This window comes from Stomoxys calcitrans, chromosome 5 (assembly GCF_963082655.1).
Source record: "Stomoxys calcitrans chromosome 5, idStoCalc2.1, whole genome shotgun sequence".
NCBI lineage: Eukaryota > Metazoa > Arthropoda > Insecta > Diptera > Muscidae > Stomoxys > Stomoxys calcitrans.
In genome coordinates this window covers 56,416,009-56,438,456 of record NC_081556.1, presented here as the reverse complement: position 1 = coordinate 56,438,456, position 22,448 = coordinate 56,416,009, and the positions used below count along the sequence as shown (strand labels likewise).

The 22,448-nt window shown below is 39.0% G+C and overlaps 1 protein-coding gene across 2 annotated transcripts in view; it reads left to right on the top strand.

Moving 5' to 3' along the window:
* Nucleotides 1-9,735, top strand: part of LOC106092481 (uncharacterized) — a 221,633-nt gene extending 211,898 nt beyond the window's left edge. The window contains exons 5-7 of one of the 2 annotated variants that reach the window (XM_059369256.1): nucleotides 1,051-1,207; nucleotides 1,457-1,571; nucleotides 7,494-9,735. In XM_059369256.1, the coding sequence (XP_059225239.1) occupies nucleotides 1,051-1,207; nucleotides 1,457-1,571; nucleotides 7,494-7,652 (431 nt within the window). In that variant the 3' untranslated portion in view covers nucleotides 7,653-9,735. The remainder of the gene's footprint in view (nucleotides 1-1,050; nucleotides 1,208-1,456; nucleotides 1,572-7,493) is intronic. The other variant, XM_059369255.1, reaches the window with a different exon arrangement.
* The last annotated feature ends 12,713 nt before the right edge of the window (nucleotides 9,736-22,448 follow it).

Below are 22,448 nucleotides of genomic sequence, written 5' to 3'. Positions count from 1 at the left end.
GCTAGCCACTGAGCTACGGTGGCCCCCAACAATAACAAATAAATTTGCAATTCTACGACGGGCTTGCATGGCTAGATCGACTTAAAATATCATGACGATCAAGAAAATTTATTTACCTTAAGGGGTCTTAGACCAATATCGAAGTGTTACCACTGGAACGATGACGTTATTGCAGCCATTCCTTGATGAATGTATAAAAATCTATTTTTAATTGAATGCTAATATAAAATATTTGTTTAAATCTCCAAAGTCAATGACATCCATACAAAATTTCACCACAACAAAGTGTGGTCCGTATCTGCTCTTTGTGGAAGTAATTTTGCCAGAATAGCTTTGCTACAATACCAACACAGAAGTAACTGTCTGGTTATTATTTATTAAGACTCCATGAAATTTGCCGAATAACTAAAAGAAGAAAATAATTTAGTTCAAACCATCAGGCTATTCATTGGCCGAATGAAACACCCAGAATAAATGATTTATTGTTCTTCAATTGCACTTTTGCTATCTTTGTCGATGCAGGGAATTAGTAGAGTCATGTGAGGTCACCACATAAAAGAATTTCCATTTCCAGACCCATGTCCACCCACCAAGCCACTCGTATATGCATACACATACCACAGGCAACAATAGCAACTGCCTGGTCCAGGACATAGAACTTTTTCAGCTGTATGCTTTTTCCAAGGAAAGATCCTGTCCGCAACAACCAAAAAAAAAAAATGCAATACATACACTCTTCGATATAAAGTCAGTAGCATACCTTCCAAATTCACATTTTTCTCTGCCTTCGAGGGGCCCCAATTTACACTCACATGGCCCATGGTCTATGGCTCGTGTGGATAAACCTTAATTAAGCACCCAAAGAAAAGACACATCAACCCATAAAGCATTGTTTTGTAAATGAAATAATCGATTTGTTTGTGTCTGCGTGTGTGTGCGGTTGATGTTACTATCTCGATTGCCGTATGGTAGGAGAATAATTTTCCTGAATTCCTTTCATTGTCGTTTCTTGCCTTTGATGCTCATATTTTTTTTTCCTTCTACCCTTAGAGTACCTGAAGCACGCCCCCTGTTCGGAGAGGGCCAAGAAAGAGTTTGAGGTGTGTGCTAATCGATACAAGGAAACAATGGTATTCCTAAAACCGAATAAGAACCAGGAAAGCCAGGAGAACATCACCCTCGATGAAAATATTAAAACGATATGCTGGTAAGTATACGAGTAACCACAAACGGATGGACAGGGATGCCACAAATTGGAATACTTACAGACACCAAAGACCACTGCTCCCCATTTTATCTGAGCTCCGCATACAGATATATGGAAGGTGGGCACTACGATTTTAAACAAAACAAAACTAAATTACTTGCCAACACCTATGGGAGATGGTGGTCGGTCGGAGTGTCGTATTTTAAAACAAACCCCATGCCAAGCTAATAAAACCTTTTAAATTTACAGCTCCATCAATGAACTCGTCGACTGCTCGGAAAATGCTGCACGGAAGATTTGTGGTGCAAATGCTGCAAAATTTACACGCGAATTAGTCGATAAATACGCCAACAGTTTAACTAAGGTTAGTTACTTTTTTATATCCAACAACAATAGACTTCGTAACCAAGAAAATAAATAGTATGCAGACAGACACACAGAAGAACTACATTGCAGGCATTCAATGCATACCCAACACACATTTGAGTCGAGTGCACAGAGTAGAGCATAACATATAGCAATGGGGAATTTTTTCTTCGATCTACTTCACCTGATGATAAAAGTATCCAAATGGATTGTAACAAATTCTTAAATATTGCCTCCAAACTCAATTTTAAAACTAAAACTGTAGGTGGTTTTACATAATGGAAATTTCGTTTGCAATGGAATGGAATTGAGCGGGAATTGAATTCGTTTTTATACCCACCACCGAAGGATGGGTGTTTATTCATTTTGTCATTCCGTTTGCAACACATCGAAATATCCATTTCCGACCCTATAAAGTATATATATTCTTGATCGTCGTGAAAGTCTAAGACGATCTAGCAATGTCCGTCCGTCTGTCTGTTGAAATCACGCTACAGTCTTTAAAAATAGAGATATTGAGCTGAAACTTTGCACAGATTCTTTTTTCTTTTTGTCCATAAGCAGGTTAAATTCGAAGATGGACTATATCTTGGTATAGCCCCCATATAGACCGATCCGCCGATTTAGGGTCTTAGCCCCATAAAAGGCGCATCTATTGTCCAAAATTGTGATAGTGAGTTATGTAAGGCCCTTCGACATTCTTCTTCAATTTGGCTGAGATCGGTCCAGATTTGGATCTCTCGATTTAAGGTCTTGGGCCCATAAAAGGCGCATTTATTGTCCGTTTTTGGAAAAATTCGGGACAGGGAGTTGTGTTAGACCCTTTTATTATTTATTGTCAGATTACTCCGAAATTTGGGACAGTGAATTGTGTTAGACCCTTCGATATATTTCTGCAATTTGACCTAGATCAGTTCAGATTTGGATATAGCTGCCATATAGACCGATCTCTCGATTTATGGTTTTGGAACGATAAAAGGCGCTTTTATTGTCCGATATTGCCGAAATTTGAGACAGTGAGTTTTGTTAGACCTTTCGATATATTTCTGCGATTTAACCTAGATCAGATCAGATTTGGATATAGCTGTCATATAGACCGATCTCTCGATTTAAAGTCATGACCCCCTAAAAGTCGCATTTATAATTCGATTTCGCTAAAATTTGACACAGTGACTTATGTTAGACTTTTCGACATCTGTGTCGTATATGGTTCAGATCGGTCTATAGTTGGATATAACAACCAAAAAAAAAAACAATATTTTTTCTACAAAATTGAACAATGACTTACATACTTATTAAACCACTCAATGTCCATGCCGAATTTAGTCCGAATTGGACCATATAACGATAAGCTGCTATGGGGGCATAAATTAAGCATTTTTTTATCGTATTATGACGAAAGGTGCTTTGTATATATACCTGAGGTGGTGGGTATCCAAAGTTCGGATCGCCTTTTTACTTGTTACAGGATAGTTCTTTAAAATTCTTTGCACAAATATTGAGTCGAATGGAATGGAAACAATTTTATTAGGTATACATTTTCCGATCACTATTTCATTAAGGAACAGGGGCAAACTTTAATATGATTAGCCTCCTATTCTATATAGCCGAGTCCGAATTCAATCATGCATAAAAAAATTACAAAATACGATACATGTCTCGGTCAAGTTGAATATCTCCGAAACCAGTTAAGATATTGCAGACCTCAAGCGAATTTTTTTGAAGGGATTTTTGAGTACTATCTAGCAAAAAAGTGAAAATCGGACCGCAAACAAGGATTTGGAGGCCCCAAAAAATTTTCGATATAACGAGGTGACCAAATTTAGGGTCCTGCTAAAAGTCGCCCGGACAACCGAGGTCCTTAATATTTCACTCATGATCTTGCTACCAGCTCAGCTCTAACTATTCCAAATTTCAAAGAGATATCTTGACCCGTTCTCACCGGTTTTTTATTAGTTTTTTTTTTTAATTCTTCCCACTGTGCGCCGTATGAACTAGGCCCTTATCATTGAGCTTAAAATGGAATCGGACATCACTCATTGATATGTGATTTTGATACTTAATGGAATGAATGTTCATGGGCAAATTTGCATAAGCATCGATATGTAATAAAATCACTCGACTTGACTTCCTTTAAGTCACAGTTTTTGTCCAGACGTTTTATACAGTAATTCCATTTTTACTTCAGAAAGTAAAGCCCAAATAGCTTAATAAACCTGTTTGAATTTTGAAGAAGAATTGTGTACCTTCTCATTTTATTTTTGCCTTTTAAGGCGAAGATCACTTATTTAATAATATTTGTATATCCTCTACCAAAGGATGGGGGTATACTAATTTGATCATTCCGTTTGTAACACCTCGAAATATTCATCTAAGCCCCATAAAGTATACATATTCTTGATCGTCATGACATTTTAAGTCGATCTAGCATTTCTGTCCGTCCGTCCGTTTGTCTGTCCTTCGGTCCGTCTGTCTGTCGAAAGCTTGCTAACTTTCGAAGGAGTAAAGTTAGACGCTTGAAATTTTGCACAAATAACTCTTATTAGCGAAGGTCTGTTGGGATTGTAAATGGGCCAAATCGGTCCATGTCGGTCCCAATTCTTAACCGATTTGGCTGAAAGTTTGCACGAAGCATTTTGTTATGACTTCCAACAATTGTGCTAAGTATGTAAGTATGTCTAAATCAGTCATATCCTGATATAGCTGCCATATAAACTGATCTCCCGACTAGATTCCTTCAGCTTCTAGAGGGCGCAATTCTTATCCGATTTGGCTGAAATTTTGCACATATCGGTTCGTAACCTGATATAGCTGCCATTTAAACCGATCTCCCAATTTGACTTTCTAAGCCTCCTAAAGGCGCAACTATTATTCAATTTGCCTGAAATTTTCGAGGTGATATTTTTCTATGACTTGCCAATCAGTCAATAACTATATAGCTCATATATATTAGAAAAAGTAATTCAAAGAACTTGAAAAATGCGATCCTTGGTGGAGGCACGACCAGAAGGAAGGAAGATAGCCCAATTGATAAGTTTACGAATCGACTCAGAATCCATTTCTAGGAATTCCGTGCTATTTTCAAAATCCTTAATTGTTTTCAATACCACTTCCCTAAGTTGGTTCATGTCTGCTATTGTGTCTCCACATAAGTGCCGGTATCTGTTAGACGCAAAAGCCGGGCAATGTCAAAGGATCTCATCATCTTCCCCGCATGCCCTACAACATGCTATCGCTTACCGCACCGATTTTATACAAGTGAGCTCGAAGTCCTATGTGTCCCGTTATGATACCAATAGCTATACTAACCTCATTCTCCCGTATTCTCACGATCTGGATCCCCCATAGGATTTTCGCCGTCCTACCGATCGTTTCGCTGTTCTACAATGTTGCATGCGCATTTGTCGCCCACTCCCTTAACTCGGACTGCGTCGACCCGAAAAGCTTCGGGTTAAACAAGTTTATTGACGGCAGTCCTCTTGCCTTCACCGCCAAATCGTCTGCCCTTTCATTTCCCCTTACTCCGTTATGGCCCGGCAGCCTGTCCTCTAGCTTTGATCCATCCGTGTAATATGATCTTCCAGATGGCAATACTAGGGTTTCGTCAATCCAAGACTGTGCCGTCGGCAGCAGAACCTTGCACTCGACTTCAAGGTTCATCTCAGGTATCCGATCCTTATATTGCACTTTCTCTTTATAGCAGTTCACCAAACTACTGAGGCGTAAGTAAGTATTGGTCTAAGCACGCTCCTGTTGAGTCAGTGGACTATCCTCGGATTTAGGCCCCATTTCGAGCCTACGGCCCGTCTACATAGTGTCCAACTTCTGTGAGACTTCTCAGTACGCTCCTGAATATGATACATCCAATTCGGTTTTCTTTCCACGATCACACTTAAGTATTTGACCTTGTCAGATTTCGAAATCGTCTTATTGGGGAAACGTGGTGCGTTAAATTGGCCCACCTTCGTCTTCCTCGTGAACAGGCATATTACAGTCTTCTCTGGGTTGACATTGAGACATCTGGGTCTAGCCCAGTCAAATGCCATATGCAAGACCCTTTCGGCCCTTCTGCAAAGCTCTTTCGGATCCTTACCCCATAGCAATATTATAACATCGTCTTCATAGCATACGGGTTCAAATCCCTCCTCAGCATCCGTAATAGGTAATTTATGGTGGTCACCCATTGGAGTGGCGATAAAATGCCCCCCTGTGGCGTGCCCTGTGCCACTTTCTACCTTATATTTATGCCATGGAACACACAACTTATCCACCTGTTCCTTAGCATATGGTTTATACAGTCTCTAAGGACCGGGTCCACCCAGTACTAATCTAAGGATTGGATCATTGGAACATTATTAAAAGCCCCCTCGTTGTCAATGCATACCGCCAGGGTGTACGTTTTGGCATCGTAGGATTTTTCTATTTTATGCACAACCTCGTGCAGGGCAGTCTCCACCGACCTTCCTTTGACATACGCATGCTGTTTGTATTTGAGCAGTGCGCTGGATGTCCAACTCTTTATCATGGCGTCCACAATACGTTCCATGGTTTTGAGTAGAAAGGACGTAAGGCTTAAGGGTCTGTAGGCCTTTGGTGTAGCATAACTTGCCTTGCCGGGCTTGAGTATAAAAACCACCCTTTCCTCCTGCCTGGCTTTCGGAGTATATGCAAGTCCTAGGCACGCTGTGAAAATTTTGGCCAGATGAGGCGCCAGATAGTCTGCCTCTTTCTGCAGTAACGCCGTAACGGAAATATTCCATCAGGTCCGGGTGACTTAAATGGTTTGAAGCTCCTCAAGGATTCCTTCACCATAAATTCCAAAATTATAAACCTTCGATCAACGTCATTATTCCAAGATTCCGGTGTCTCTGTGAGTCCCGTTGTATCCTGTGGAAAATGGGTTTTCATCAAAAGCCTCAACACATCCTCCGTCGTCTCTGCTCTCGCTTCCATGTCGCCTACTAAAGTTTCAGTTTGGACATGGGTTTTTGACAGAAACTTTTTTATCTTGGCGGCGTCATTAACGCTATCGACCTGTTGGCAGAAAAGTTCCAGGAGGCACGTTTTGCCGCCCTGGTAATCTTATTGTACTCCTTGAGCCGTGTGTAATACACATCCCAATAAACTTCCACTTTTTTACGACGTGCTCTGTTAAAAAGTCTGCGGACCTCTTTCCCAATATTGCGAATCTTCCAGGTCTTCCGGGTTTTTCTTGGGCTGATTTCCTTTCCGTAAGAGGACAACTATCTTCGAAGGACCCCACCAGTGCAGTAGTAATCCTGTTGACTTTTTCGTCAATGTCTTCTATGGTCGGACAATCTAAATTATCCTGCCCAAATCTTCTTCTGAGTAGCCTTCCGAATTTTGTCCAGTTGGTTTTCATCTTATTCAGGAAGTTTGCTATGGAAATGGAAAGCCAGAGATAGCAGCATACCAACCACTGCGGAACCTGTTATGTCCTTAGCTAGGGGACTTAGTCAACCACATTAGGTGTTGAGTTCTGTTCTAAAAAACAGTTCAGCTCTTCCCATGTTGGCAGATGTACATACATATGTATAAAACATACGAAATTACGATTTTAATTGGTATCTTTGCTCAATTGAAGGTTTTATAATCATGTTTTGCAAGAGCATTAGCCTGTCTTTACTGGGATGTGGCACATTGTCCCTCTTGTATAGTTCTGTGTGTCTGTATAATTGCAATGTAATGTTTCAACCCCAATTTTGTAATTTAGTCCCCTATTTGTCTTTCGGGTACAAGCCATTGGCATGAACGGTAATAAAAACAAGAAAATTCGGCAAAATAAACAAACAAACCGAAAAAAGAAACTTGGGCAGCATGAGCCAGCTATAAATCTAAACATTGAAACTCAGTTCTGTGACATAAAATCTCTTGTGTCTTTTATTGATGTTCATTTCAGATATACTGCGAAGATTTCACACGGCATCCGGAAGTTTGTCGCAATGGTGAAGGCGATGCCGGAATGGCTTTACACAGTTCTTGGCAGCACATAGTGGCCCTGATGGTAGCGCTGTTTGCTCTGGGCGTCTATCAGCAAAACCAAAGGCTAACAAGATAGATGACAGACCCCAGTCGCTGTCCGTTAAGTTAGTTACAGAGGAGAATACTGAGAAAAACAAAATGTGACATTAGTTCTAAAGTGCAATGAGGTTAGAGTTGTTTTGTCATTGGTCACACTACCACCACCACCACCTTATCCGCCACTACCTCAACACTGTCACCGATCCAGACCACACTAGACCAATCAATATCACCGACCAAGGCGGACGTTATGCTAAAAAAAATCAAAACTGTAAGTACACTCAAGTCGGCGCTGGGACTGTTGTGATTGTTTCGCCTCACTAAATAATGGATCCTCCTGCCAAAATGATTCCGCTGATTATTCGGATGAAATGACGCGCATTAGTAGCCACCTTTCCCCTAGGTTTGCCTGGTGCCAGCTGGACCAAACCACAGTGCTGCACTTGGCAGCACGGCGTCCTTCTTCCAGCCGATAAATCACCAAGCGAAACAACACAATATAATTGTGCAATTAATATTATTACGATTATGTTTACGATTATTGTTACGAGTATTACGATTATTCATAGAACATTATGGATTAACACTTTTACTGTTAGTGTGAGTACATAAAAATGATAAATTAGCAAAACAATGACAGCAGCAGCAACTACAACAACAGCAATCTATGAATCCACATACAATATAGAACCATGATTCGAAGTAGATGATCCACATACATTTGTGGACTCCATGAAATATTGAAATTTAATTGTTTTCTTAAAAAAAAAAAAAAAAACATTTTTAATGATAAGATATATAGGTTGTTACTTTAGGCTATAGTAATTTGCAACCATTGGAAACCCCGACTAGATGCACCCAAAATATATTCGAACTCACCAAATTTGAATGAAATGGTTTTTCATGATCTCCACGATTTGCAGTCCCTTATAAGACTCAAGGTCTTTTATATGAATTTCCGTGTTCCTGGCATGCGAAGAAGAAAAGTAGACCTTAAGTCAATTGTTATTTTACTTTGCGTAGCATGTTAACTGTTTGTCATATTTTGTTAGAATAATCCATGAAACTAGTTATAATTTAAGGAGTAACAGTGCTGTTTAATGTATATAAAACATTAACCTTAAGATTTTATATTTTCATCCATAGGGATGTTCTCTTCATATCAAAGAACAACAACAACAACTTTTATTTATAATATTTGAAATACTTATTTTGTTGTTGTTCCTTTTATATAAATTTCTTTCAAGATACGCTTGTACCTTATATGCATTATCGGAAATTATGAATTTATCTTGCAGTTCCTTTAAAACTATGATGCGAACATTTCGCAAAATTTTTATTTTTTTTTAATTTAATAAAGAGTTGTCTGTTATTTCCACAATATTCATATCAAACCGATTTTCTTTGGAGTGGAGGAGTATCTAGTGTTTATGTATGGCAACAATATTATTCCAAATACTGAGGGGACATGTCCCGAATGGATGATTTCATGCACCCTCTACAGAGTAAGGATACGATGAGTGAGCGTAAACAGTGGAACCATTCATTAAAAAGGTCCAATTGTCAACTTCTATTCAACTTTGTATCGTTCCTTTTTTAAAAATGAAGAAGAAGTCAACCTTTAGTGCTATACTGTGCGCAAAAAAGTTATCTCCCGCTTTTTTAATGAAATCACCACTTTATTGTGAAATGAATGGTAGGTATTTCGTAATGCAAAACTAAGTTTTTCTATTCATTGCGCGGTCATAGAAGATAGAAGATAGTAAATATTAAAACTTACGATTAGTCATTGAAACAAAACCCCCTTATGCGTAATGTGTTCATCGTTTTCTTCTATTAAGAGATATTAGAAAAATATTATGTAAATATCGTGTTGTAAGAGGATGAATTTAAATCATTTGTTAGTTTTATATGTTTTTACCCTACACTCAATTTATGTATGTACCCTAGGGTGGTGAATTTCTTACAACCTTATATCCCTGTACTATGCTTTGATGATTTTATGTTTAGGTTTGGCTAGATTGAAAAGAGGGTGCAGATATTAATCCGCCTCATGCCACTATGGACATACACCTAAGCTAGTAATCGGCTTGTTGTGCGCTCTAAAAACTATAAAGTAACCTCTAAAAAGAAAATTTTAAATTAGCAATTCCGTGCTACTTACAAAATCCTTAATTGTTTTCAATACCACTGCCCTAAGTTGGTTCATGTCTGATATTGCGTCTCCACGTAAGTACCGGTATTTGTTGGACGCGAAAGCCGGGCAATGACAAAGAAAATGCTCCAACGTCTCATCACCTTCCTCGCATGATCTACACATGCTATCACTTGCCGCACCGATTTTACATAAGTGATCTCGTAGTGCTATGTGTCCCTCTATGATACCAGAAGCTATACTGACCTCCTACTTGCTTCCTTTCAGTAATATCCTCGTCTTCTCACGATCTGGATCCCCCATAGGATTTTCGCCGTCCTACCGACCGTTTCGCTGTTCCACAATGTTGCATGGGCATTCGACGCCCACTACCTTAACTAGGACTGCGTCAACCCAAACTAAGTTTATTGACGGCAGTCCTCTTGCCTTTACCGCCAAATCGTCTGCCCTTTCATTTCCCCTTACTCCGTTATGGCCCGGCACCCAAACGATGCGGATTTTCCCATCCTCAGAGAAGGCGTTAATTTCCTTCTTACACTGCATACCTGTTCGTGAACTTACCGCCCTGGTTGTTATTGCCCTTATGGCAATTTTACTGTCCGTAAATATGTATTTATGTTAGCACCGCACCACTTCACACATTCCGCGATCGTCCAGATCTCCGCCTGCAGGACCATATTATGGTCAGGCAGTCTAAAACAGATCTCAGTCCCTGGGTTCTCAATGTAAACCCCCAGGCACACTCTGTCCTCCAGCTTTGATCCATCCGCGTAACATGATCTTCCAGATGGCAATACTAGGGTTCCGTCAATCCAAGATTGTGCCGATGGCAGCATTTCGAGCCTACGGCCTGTCTACATAGTGCCCAACATCTGTGAGCCTTCTCAGTACGCTCCTGAATGTGACACTTTCAATTCAGTTTTCTGTCCAAGATCACACCTAAGTATTTGACCTTGTCAGATATCGAAATCGTCTTATTGAGGAAACGTGGTGCTTTAAATTGGCCCACCTTCGTCTTCCTCGTGAACAGACATATTTCAGACTTATCTGGGTTAACATTGAAACATCTGGGTCTAGCCCAGTCATATGCCATATGCAATACCCTTCCGGTCCTTCTGCATAGCTCGTGTAAATAAATAAATTACAAATGCCCCTCTGTGGCGTGCCCTGTGCCACTTTTATACATGGTTTATCCAGTCTCTAAGGACCGGGTCCGCCCGATACTGGTCTAAGGATTGGATCACTGTAAGTCCGCACATTTTCCCTCGATGTCAATGCATACCGCCAGTGTGTACGTTTGGCATCGAAGGATTCTTCTATTTTATGCACAAATAGAAGAATAGAAGTTTTGTTTAAGATTAAATAAAATCTTACATTTAAGGTGATTCGATAAAAAAAACTCAAGCACAAAATGATTTTATAATTTTTGTTTCGTCATTTTGGCCAATTTTTTTAAGTCACCGTAAGCAGTCATTTAATTAAACACAAACTTTAGAGCCACATACATGTAACATCATCAAACACTGAAGGAAGTAAAATATCCATGTTGACAGAGGAGAGGGTGAGTCTTAGTGGGAGGCTGTCCTCGTTGCGGCAATATAGAACGATCACATCACTGGTTGCTCAAAAGAAATACTCGATGTTTGGTGATCTAGTCGATCCATAGAGCTCATCGGCCATAACAACACGAAGAAGACTATCCAGCACGTGATGCTAGCGACTGTCGAACTAGAACGCCTGTCTTTTTGCCGGTATTCACGCTTATTGTATCGGCAACAATCATTATTGAGGTTGAACTCATCTAACACTTTCCGGGGGCCCTCTGCGATTGTTTGAGCTAGCTCATCTTTTAATTTGAGTGCAGTCAATTTAACATCTTTGGATTAATTCTTGAGGATCACGGCCTGATATTTAACACTCTCAAGGTATTTGCCGTGGAAGTGCACGATCAACTTCTCCAGATAAAGCGTGCTTACGAAGTACTTCTTCACCCGAACAGCTTCCTTGCATATAGCCTTGTGGATTCCTGGCTCACATGGGGTTGAGATTTCAATGCCCTCAGTGAAAAGCTGGTGCCAGGCCGTTGATGCTCCTTGGGACAAAAGCTTTGAGCTTGTTACAAGGCGTTTATCAATGCCTGTTTGGTTATGTTGCATTGTTGATGTTGCATTGTAATCCTCCTCCTATCTGTACTATTGTCGAATGAGTCCGTACTTCTTCTGGAACAATCAAGTATCGCTGAGTTGGTAAGTGTGGAATCAGTCACTCCTATTGCCCTCTTGCGCTTGGATGGGTGAATGATATTGGCATCAGCAGGTTTGTCAATGCAGGTTGCTGGAATAGCCATACTGCCCTTTGCTCTCTATCCGTAGTTTGTAGAAGTTCTCATCTTCTTTACACATCCATTTGCTTTTTACCTTAGTTATGTTAAACAATTCCTTCAATAAATAAAAGTTTTGTTTTTTTCTGCAACACTCTTTGTCTTTCAGAATTTTTGTTAGTTTTGCATAAAAAGCTTGATCAGATATGTACCGGAGGCTCAAGGTTTTGCTTTATAGGGATATAAGCTCTATAGCAATGAAATCGATCCTCTCGCTCCATTCTTTGGTAGTGCAATTTGAATAGTCCATGACATGGTTTTCAGGGGCGAGTACACTACTGGTCCATCAACAATTTCCACGTTTCATCTTCTTGATGGTGCTAGAAACTGGACTATGTTCTTTGCCCAGGTTTCCTTGTTCTTCTTCGTGTTTAAAGAGCTCTTTTTGAATGAAATGTTGTATTGTATTCAATAACTTGAATGGAAAGTGCCTTGCCGTTCCTCATGTTTGCCCGAACTTGTTGAATGATGCAAATCGATCAATAAACACTTATTTATTCTATGTATTGTATTTCTTAATATTTTACTAACAGGTATTTATTAATGAATGCTTCTTATTTCACGGCGGTTATATACCTGAGTTAGTACGTTGCAAATTTTTGAAAAATTCCAAATTAATAACCTCTCATAATTTTGGTTTCTTCAACAAATTCATCCTCAACAGGTAGCCAACGGAAAAACAGACACCAACAAAAAATGCAATTTCCTTTTCCTAATTAAACTGAATGTAACAGAGTGGTTTTAATAAAAACAAGTAAAAGCGTGCTAAATTCGGCCGGGCCGAATCTTATATACCCTCCACCATGGATCGCATTTGTCGAGTTCTTTTACCGGCATCTCTTCTTAGGCAAAAAAGGATATAAGAAAAGAGTTGCTCTGCTATTAAAACTATATCAAGATATGGTCCGGTTCGGACCACAATTAAATTATATGTTTGAGACCTGTGTAAAATTTCAGCCAATTCGTATAAGAATTGCGCCCATTGGGGCTCACGAAGTAAAATAGAGAGAACGATTTATATGGGATCTGTATCGGGCAATAGACCGATTTCAGGCATATCGGATAATAATTACGACCTCTAGGGGTCAAGAAGTCAAGATCCCAGATGGGTTTATATGGCAGCTATATCAGGTTATGCACCGATTTGAACCTTATTTGACACAGTTGTTGAAAGTAACAATAAAATACGTCATGCAAAATTTCAGCCAAATCGGATAGGAATTGCGCCCTCTAGAAGCTCAAGAAGTCAAATCCCCAGATCTGTTTATATGACAGCTTTATCAGGTTATGTACCGATTTCAACCATACTTGGCACAATTGTTGGATATCACATCGAAATACTTCGTGCAAAAATTCATTCAAATTGGATAAGAATTGTGCCCTCTAGAGGTTCAAGAAGTCAAGGCCCAAGATCGGTTTATATGGCAGCTATATCAGGTTATGGACCGATTTAAACCATACCTGGCACAGTTGTTGGGTATCATAACAAAACACGTCGTGCGAAATTCCATTCCAATCGGATAAGAATTGCGCCCTCTAGAGGCTCAAGAAGTCAAGACCCAAGATCGGTTTATATGCCAGCTATATCAGGTTATGAACCGATTTGAACCATACTTGGCACAGTTGTTGGATATCATAGCAAAACACGTCGTGCAAAATTTCATTTCAACCGGATGAGAATTGCGCACTCTAGAGGCTCAAGAAGTCAAATTCCCAGATCTGTTTATATGACAGCTGTATAAGGTTATGGACCGATTTCAACCATACTTGGCACAGTTGTTGGATATCATAACGAAATACTTCGAGCAAAAATTCATTCTAATCGGATAAAAATTGCGCACTCTAGAGGCTCAAGAAGTCAAGACCCAAAATCGGTTTATATGGCAGCTATATCAGGTTATGGACCGATTTGAACTGTACTTGGCACATTTGTTGGATATCATAGCAAAACATGTCGTGCAAAATTTCATTTCAATCGGATAAGAATTGCGCACTCTAGAGGCTCAAGAAGTCAAGACCCAAGATCGGTTTATATGGCAGCTATATCAAAACATGGACCGATATGGCCCATTTACAATACCAACCGACCTACACCAATAAGAAGTATTTGTGCAAAATTTCAAGCGGCTAGCTTTACTCCTTCGGAAGTTAGCGTGCTTTCGACAGACAGACGGACGGACGGACGGACAGACGGACGGACATGGCTAGATCGACATAAAATGTCGCGACGATCAAGAATATATATACTTTATGGGGTCTCAGACGAATATTTCGAGTAGTTACAAACAGAATGACGAAATTAGTATACCCCCCATCTTATGGTGGAGGGTATAAAAAATCCACTGGGCAATTCAGTATAAAATTAAAAGTGTGCATGAGTTTCCTAACACAATAATGAAAATGACATAAACTTTTGTTTCTCACTATTGAGAGAAACATGAGATTCATAAAAAAGTCGCCAAAGGGTTTTCTAAGATGGTTCCATGAGGCATCTTCATATAGTTGTTACTAAAAACGGACCAATCTTTACGAATAATGAAGGTTGGAGAAGTGGTTGTACAAAATTTCAGCCAAATCTGATAAGAATTGAGCCCTCTAGAGGCTCAAGAAGTATAATTGGGAGATTAGTTTAAATGGGAGCTATAACAGGTTAGGAACCGACTTGGACCATACTTAGTATAATTGTTGGATCAAGTATCAAATCGAATAATAATTGCTCTCTCTAAAGGCTCCAGAAGTCAATTTTGGAGATTGGTTTATATGGCAGCTATATCAGGTTGCGAACCTATTTAGAGCATGCTTAGCGCAATTGTAAGAAATCAAAACCTCAAACACCTTCTTCAAAATTTCAGTCAAATCGGATGAGAATTGCACCATCAGATGCTCAAGAAGGCAAGATTCGAGATCAGTTTATATGGCAGCTATTGTATATAAAAACATGGACCCATTTAAAATCACAACAGGAGGCCACCGTAGCGCAGAGGATAGCATGTCTCCCTATGGCGGTGAACGCCTGGTTTCCAATTCTGGCTAGAACATCAGAAACAAATTTTAGCTATTGTTAACCTAATGCGACGACGACATTTGTGAAGAACTTCGCCATGTTAAATTTTCTCCCCTAAGAAGTGTCACTCTGCGGCACGCCGTTTGGACTCGGCTATAAAAAGGAGGCCCCTTATTATTGAGCTTAAAAAGTTTTGAATCAGACAGCACTCATCGGTGATGTTTGGCCCTGTTCCTTAATGGAATGTCCATGCGAAAATTTTAATTTTACGATCCCAACCGACTTACAGTCTTTGTGCAAAATTTCAAGCCCCTAGCTTAACTGCTAGGAAAGTTAGCATGGTTTCTACAGACACACAGATGCGGCTATGGCTAACTCGACTCAAAATGTCAGGACGATCAAGAATATATATTCTTTTTGGGTTTGCAGATCAACATTTCGAAGAGTTAAAAACGAATGACGAAATTAGTATAAAAAGTTGTTATGTTAACCGATCGATTCGGAATTACTTTCTGATTTGTTTGAACCAAGTTCGCCAGCAATGTACACATCGCATTTTTGTAAAGATATTTGAATCTGGATGAAATCGGTTCACAAATCCTACCAAGAACATCAAAAACCTTTATCAACAGTGGTCATCTCCTCAATAATGCCCATTTGTTAGGTGCTCCGTCATGAATCAATTCTCTACAAAGAAGAATCACTAAGTGGCCCTCCTTACTATTGAGGTAAAACATGAACTCGAAGTCTTCCCACTGTTTCTTAATGGAATTTCCGAGGCCAAGTTTCCTAATGTTATATGGGTATCTCAATTGATCTTGATGGGATTTATCGACAAGCTTAATTTCCTGAGCTGTATGTATTTACATATATTCACATATAGAGCTATATCCAAAATATCAGTAAATCCTTTGTGAGTGGAGGCACCAATCCGGTTAAATTTTGAGTGCTTTCAAATATACATAAATACGTTGTAAGTTGTAGGGAAAATGGTGCCTGAGTTAAATATCCTTTGGGCTAAAAAAGTTTCGGCTTCTTAAAATCGCAAAGCCCTGTTAATATATATTCGGCTGAAAACTGTGTTCCATGGATGGGTTCATTGGCTTCTGAAAATGGAGAGATGGGATAGAGAAACATAATGGTAACTTGTTTTCATTCTAAAAGCAGGAACACCGCATGTAACCAAAAGATGTTCGTCCTATAAGCATGTCATGGACGGACCGATTTCCAAAAGATGAAATACTACTACTAGCAGAAAATTGCTGTCTACCCGGGAGCTGCATTTACCGATATAAAACTTTAATTATGTTCGAAACAAATTATTAACTTAACTGAGGAAGAAAATGTTCGATCAACCGCTTATATCCGAAAAACGGATTTGCAATTAGACTACGAGTTGCCTGTCATTCTTTGTACTAGCGATTCTAGATAGATTGGTAGAAACATATCTTAGACCAAACATTCCGATTTATCATCTGTTACGGTTACAGCATGCATATGGTAAAGCAAGTCCATTGAAATAGCCCTTCAGTTACATAGAAGGTTCTCTCGCTGGCAAGATATACACAATGGTAGCATTTCTTGACATTGAGGGTGCTTCCAATTGCCCGGATCACAAAGGTTTTCCAGGGAATTGCAGAGCAGGCGAGATTAGAAACTATCTTTCCAGAAGAACTGTAATCTGTGTAAATCCTCCTAGGGACATGTAAGCTAAGTTTTCAGGATGAGACCCAAAGGACAACGAATTACAGGCGGCCACAAAGTGCGTTTTGTGAACACTCCAAGATTAAGTGGTCCAATCTAGCCAAAGCTTTATTACAATACGAAATTACATCAAAAATGTTATCTTTAGAAATATGCAATTAAAATATTGTGTCTAAAGAAATTTCATCAGAATATTGTCTTTATAAAAATTTCAACGATATTTAATTTTTAAAAGAAAATTTTATAAACATGTAGCTTAGGAAAGGTTAGGTTGAAAAGAGGGTGCAGATATTAATCCGCCCCATGTTACACCTTAGCCAGTAATCGGCTTGTTGTGCGCTCTAAAAACTATAAAGTAACCTCGAAAAAGAAAATTTTAAGTTGGAAATTCCGTGCTTCTTAGAAAATCCTTAATTGTTTCCCAAACAACTCCCCTAATTTTAGCGAGGTGATAAGTCATCAACTTGGACTTCTTGTATTTAAGTTTTAGAACAACAAGAACATTTTCTTTAAATGTCCTCATTTTGTGTTGTTCAAAAGTAGTGGATCAATTATCAAATTTCTTGCCGTCTAAATGATATTGGTTCCAATGTTTGACAAGATTTGAAAATGCATATTGAATATGCATTGCACGCCAAATACACAAAAAGAGTCGGCGCAAAATTTATATTGCCTTATTTGTAAGATATTAGTAATAACAAGTAACAAGTAAAAATGTGTGAATAGCCTGTTCATGGCCTCATACAAACCAATCTCCTAATTTTATTTCTTAGGTTCGGTTAGGTTGAAAAGAGGGTGCGGATATTTATCCGCCCTATGCTACTTTGGATATACACCTAAGCCAGTAAACGGCTTGTTGTGTGCTTTAAAAAATCTAAAAAGCTACCTCGAAAAAGAAAATTGTAATTCCGTGCTACTTTCAAAATCCTTAACTGTTTTCCATACTGGTATTGTGTCCTAAGTGAGTTTTTTAAACTTTTACGTCTTAAGCCCCTGAAGGGCGCAATTATTATCCTATTGTATTAGGCTGAAATTTTGCACATTGACTTCTACTGTTTGCTCCAACATCCAATCCTAGTATGGTCTAGCTACAATAACATAGCAATTCTTATCCATATAGAGATACTCGGCAAAGTACTTAACAAATGCGATCTATGGTGGAGGGTATAAAAGATTCGGCTAGGCTGGGAACTTTTTTCTTTTGGGTGTTGGAAAAATATTTATTTAAGCTATAATACCCGCATAAGTGGAAATATTAACAGCGAAGTTGTAAGTTGAAAATTTTTAAATTCCAATATAACTGCATGCATTTCAAAACTAAACTGAATGAATTCTAACGACTGGTCCATATGAAAAAGTGTGTGTATTGCAACGATTTTTTCCTATGTTCATTTAAATGCAAATCTCCACCAATTATTTCACTATGTTCCTGTCTTTGCTAATACTCACTTGTGTTTATTAAAATACGATACAAAACATTTCGTGAAAATCCCATACGAGCGACAACTAAACACACGTATATAGCTAACAAGACCATATTAGCACTCTTTTACGAAAATGTCGATTAACAAATTTATGGTTTCACACAAAGGCAAAAATGGGAAAATCCCAAAACAGCGAAAATAAATGACAAAATACAGCAAAAACAAAACAGAATTAATTACTGAAACTTTGGCAATTTTAAATAGATTTTTTTTTTTTGGTTTCGCACAGGCCAGACCAACAAACATTTGAAACAAACTCGAAAAATATTGTAGATATCGCAAAACAAAAAAAAGAATCAGACGCACATATTTTATTTAAATGTGAAAAATACAGAGCCAAACATATTGCTATTGAAATTTCCACAGAATACAGGACACGTGCACACATTTACTCAAACAAACACACTTCCCAACCACCGACTCCTTTAAAAGCCAATACACATACGAGAAACACACACACACTCACTTAAATAAAAAATATTTAACAATATATAAACGAGAGTTTAAACAAGAGAATAAGCGATTGTAAATGAAAACAATTACTTTTGTATAGATTTAAGCCAAAATACAATAAAATATCTAACTAAGAAAAAAAAAAAAACAAATTATGTGGACTAACATTTGGGTTTTCAAACATATTATTTTGCCAGGCAATTTTCATTAAATGTGAACCCATAGCTAAAAAAATAAAAAAGAGCTGATGGAAGATGAGGTTGTTGAGAAACATAAACCTATTCCAAATATTGAGAATAATTTTTTGCCAAAAACATATTCGAAGTATTTCCCTAGCTAGCCATGCCATCTGATAAGGGGGAAAGGCAGACTTGCCAATGATATATAAAGAGGTGTAGAGTATAGAGAGATCAAATTCTCCCCTCCATGTTTAGATATGGCTACCATGGATATCAACTGAAAGTCTTGTGGGTACGGAAGTTATGTGTGCGGGGTATATATTCTTGTACGTCAAGGGGCTTAACAGAACTCACTGTCCCAAATTTCGGCGACATCGGACAATAAATGCGCCTTTTATGGGCTCAAAACCTTAAATCAGGAGATCGATCTATATGGTAGCTATATTCAAATCTATACCGATCTGTCGAAGGTCCTAACACAACTCTCTGTCGCAAATTTCGGCGACATCGGCCAAAAAATGCGCCCTTTATTGGCTCAAAACCTTAAATCGAGAGATCGGTCTATATGGCAGCTATATTCAAATCTGTACCGATCTGTCCCATTTTGCAGAAGTACGTCAAGGGGCTTAACCTTACTCACTGATTCAAATTTCGGCGATATCGGACAATAAATGCGCATCTTATGAGCCCAAAGCCTTAAATCGAGAGATCGGTGTATATGGCAGCTATATCGAACTCTGGACCAATCTGGGCCAAATTGACGAAGGATGTCGAAGGGCCCAACGCAACTCACTATCCCAAATTTCACCAAAATCGGATAATAAATGTGGCTTTTATGGGCCTAAGACCATAAATCGGAGGATCGGTCTATATGGCAGCTATATCCAAATTTGGACCGATCTGGGCCAAATTGACGATGGATGTCGAAGGGCCCAACGCAACTCACTGTCCCAAATTTCAGCAAAATCGGATAATAAATGTGGCTTTTATGGGCCTAAGAGCCTAAATCGACCGATCGGTCTATATGGCGGCTATGTCGAGATATAGTCCGATATAGCCCATCTTTGAACTTAACCTGCCTATTAACAGAACAAGAATCTGGGCAAAGTTTCGGTTCAATATATCTATTTTCAAAGTCTGTAGCGTGATTTCAACAGACAGACGGACGGACATGGCTAGATCGTCGTAGTTTCCTAATTTAACTGAGAAACGTGTATCAGCAAGCGTCATCCTGCAGTTCCTTAATAAATTTGCGGCATGGCTTGAAAAAGCTTTGAACAAAAAAGGTTGCTGAAAGTGGCTTTCGAAAGTTTACATGTCCTTTTCGGGTCTTTTTCAGGGTTTGGAGGAGCGTAAATATCTGGTAGATACCAATTATCTCAATGACTTCAATCTTTCATACGGGCTTGAGAGTATCTTGTATGCAATGGGGAGGAGACTAATTCCTCTGTAGTTGGCATATTCCGTCTTGTTTCCTTTCTTGTTTATGGTACATTGCATGCTGAGGTTCCAAATAGTTTAGCGGGCACCCCTAGACACCTGCTGCATTGTGGTTCTTCTGGGGGAACTGGTTCTTGGACCTCGTTTTGACTAGGAGATAGACATTCTATACAATCATCAGGGATTGGTTCTGTGGTATCCTCTTCACCGCCATTGTCAGACACTAGCAGCTGGGAGACATGTTATTTCCATCCTTTGGTAAAATCCTGATCCTTTGGTAAAATTTCCGGACTTCTCCTTTCTCCTTTTCTCCTTGTATCTCCCTTTCATCTGACGCGATGTTACTGATTGCAGGGTGGGACACGACACTCTTGGTGGTCCTTGGGGGAGACTGCAGAACACTAATACGGATTTTGAGCATTTTCCATGGAGTGGGAAATGATTAACCACTGCGCCGTTATATCATCGGGACAAAGAATGATTTCAATAAGCGGTTGGGTCATTCGAGTTGAATATGCGCTTGCCATCTGTTGTTTGAAGCTTTTCAATGCCGTGCTTCCGCTCAGTTTTAGATCGTACTTTTCTCGTCACGCATTGGCACAAGTAAGGATGATGTTGAAGAGTTTGGCCATTGTGCGGATAGTGGCTAGTCTCTCAGCCATCGGAGACAAGGTGTTTCAGTCTCACAATAACCACAAATGCATGCCTGTCCGTCCGTCTGTGAGTCCGTGTATTCTTGTAATCAAAGTGCAGGTCGTATTTGTTGATCAATCATCATGAAATTTTACACATATTACCTTTTTGGCCCAAGGACGGATGGTATTGATTTTGGTAAAAATCGGTTCAAATGTAGATATAGCTCCCATATATATGTATCGCCCGATTTGCACCTAAATCGCCGTAGAAACTACAATTATCTACCGTTCTGCACAAAATTTGGCATGGACTTTTACTGATCTTAATATATATGCAAGATTTCATCAAAATCGGTTCAGATTTGGATATAGCACCCATATATATGTACCGCCCGATTTGCTCTTCAATGGCCGTAGTTACTACAACTTTCAACCAATCTGCACAAAATTTGGCATGGACTGTTTTGTTACTGATCTTAACACACGTGCAAGATTTCACCAAAATCGGTTCAGATTTGGATATAGCTCCCATGTATATGTATCATACGATTTACACTTATATGGCTGTAATAAACACAATTTGTAACCGATCTGCACAAAATTTGGCACGGATTTTTTTTAATGATCTTAACATACCTGCGAGATTTCATCAAAACCGGTTCAAATTTGGATGTACCACCTATACGATCTTTTTGAAAGTCGATTCAGATTTAGATATAGCTCTCATATACATATATATTGATATATTGCCCGAATTTATAATTGTAGGGTAGGTAGGGTATTATATAGTCGGCTCCGCCCGACTTATGCCATTCCCTACTGGTTTTATTCTGCAATCTTAACGAATACACAGAAACGACATGTGATGTAATTTGAGTTATCCCCGGCGATTTTTTAGGTAGTTAACTTGGTATTTACATGTTGGAAAAACCCACCATAAATAAAGGTCAGCCTACTAAACAACCAAGAGAATAAAAACCTACCAATTTTGGCAGGAACCTACCAGAAACGGCAACACTGGTTGGGACACCTTTCTGAATTCATCGCATTTCCTGTAAAGTGGAGTACGCACCTCAAACAAAAAAAATTTTGACAGACTTTTATGTCTGTACTGGATAACAGTTGTGTAGGCTACAAGATGGCGACGAACATCGATTTATAATGTTACCCGATTGTTAATAATTTTTGGTCAATAAAGTGCATATGCACTGAAATTAGAGGTTTCTATTTGCAAACAAATTTATTCGTAATCGCGAGAAACAAATTCCGAAATGCCTATTATGTTAACCTGTTGAGCAAAGAAAATTTTATTTGAGCTGCGAACCCGCAAGCGAAATTATCGATAACGGTATCGGTAACGAAAATTGCACTTAAGATATGTCCATGAATTACCGATGGT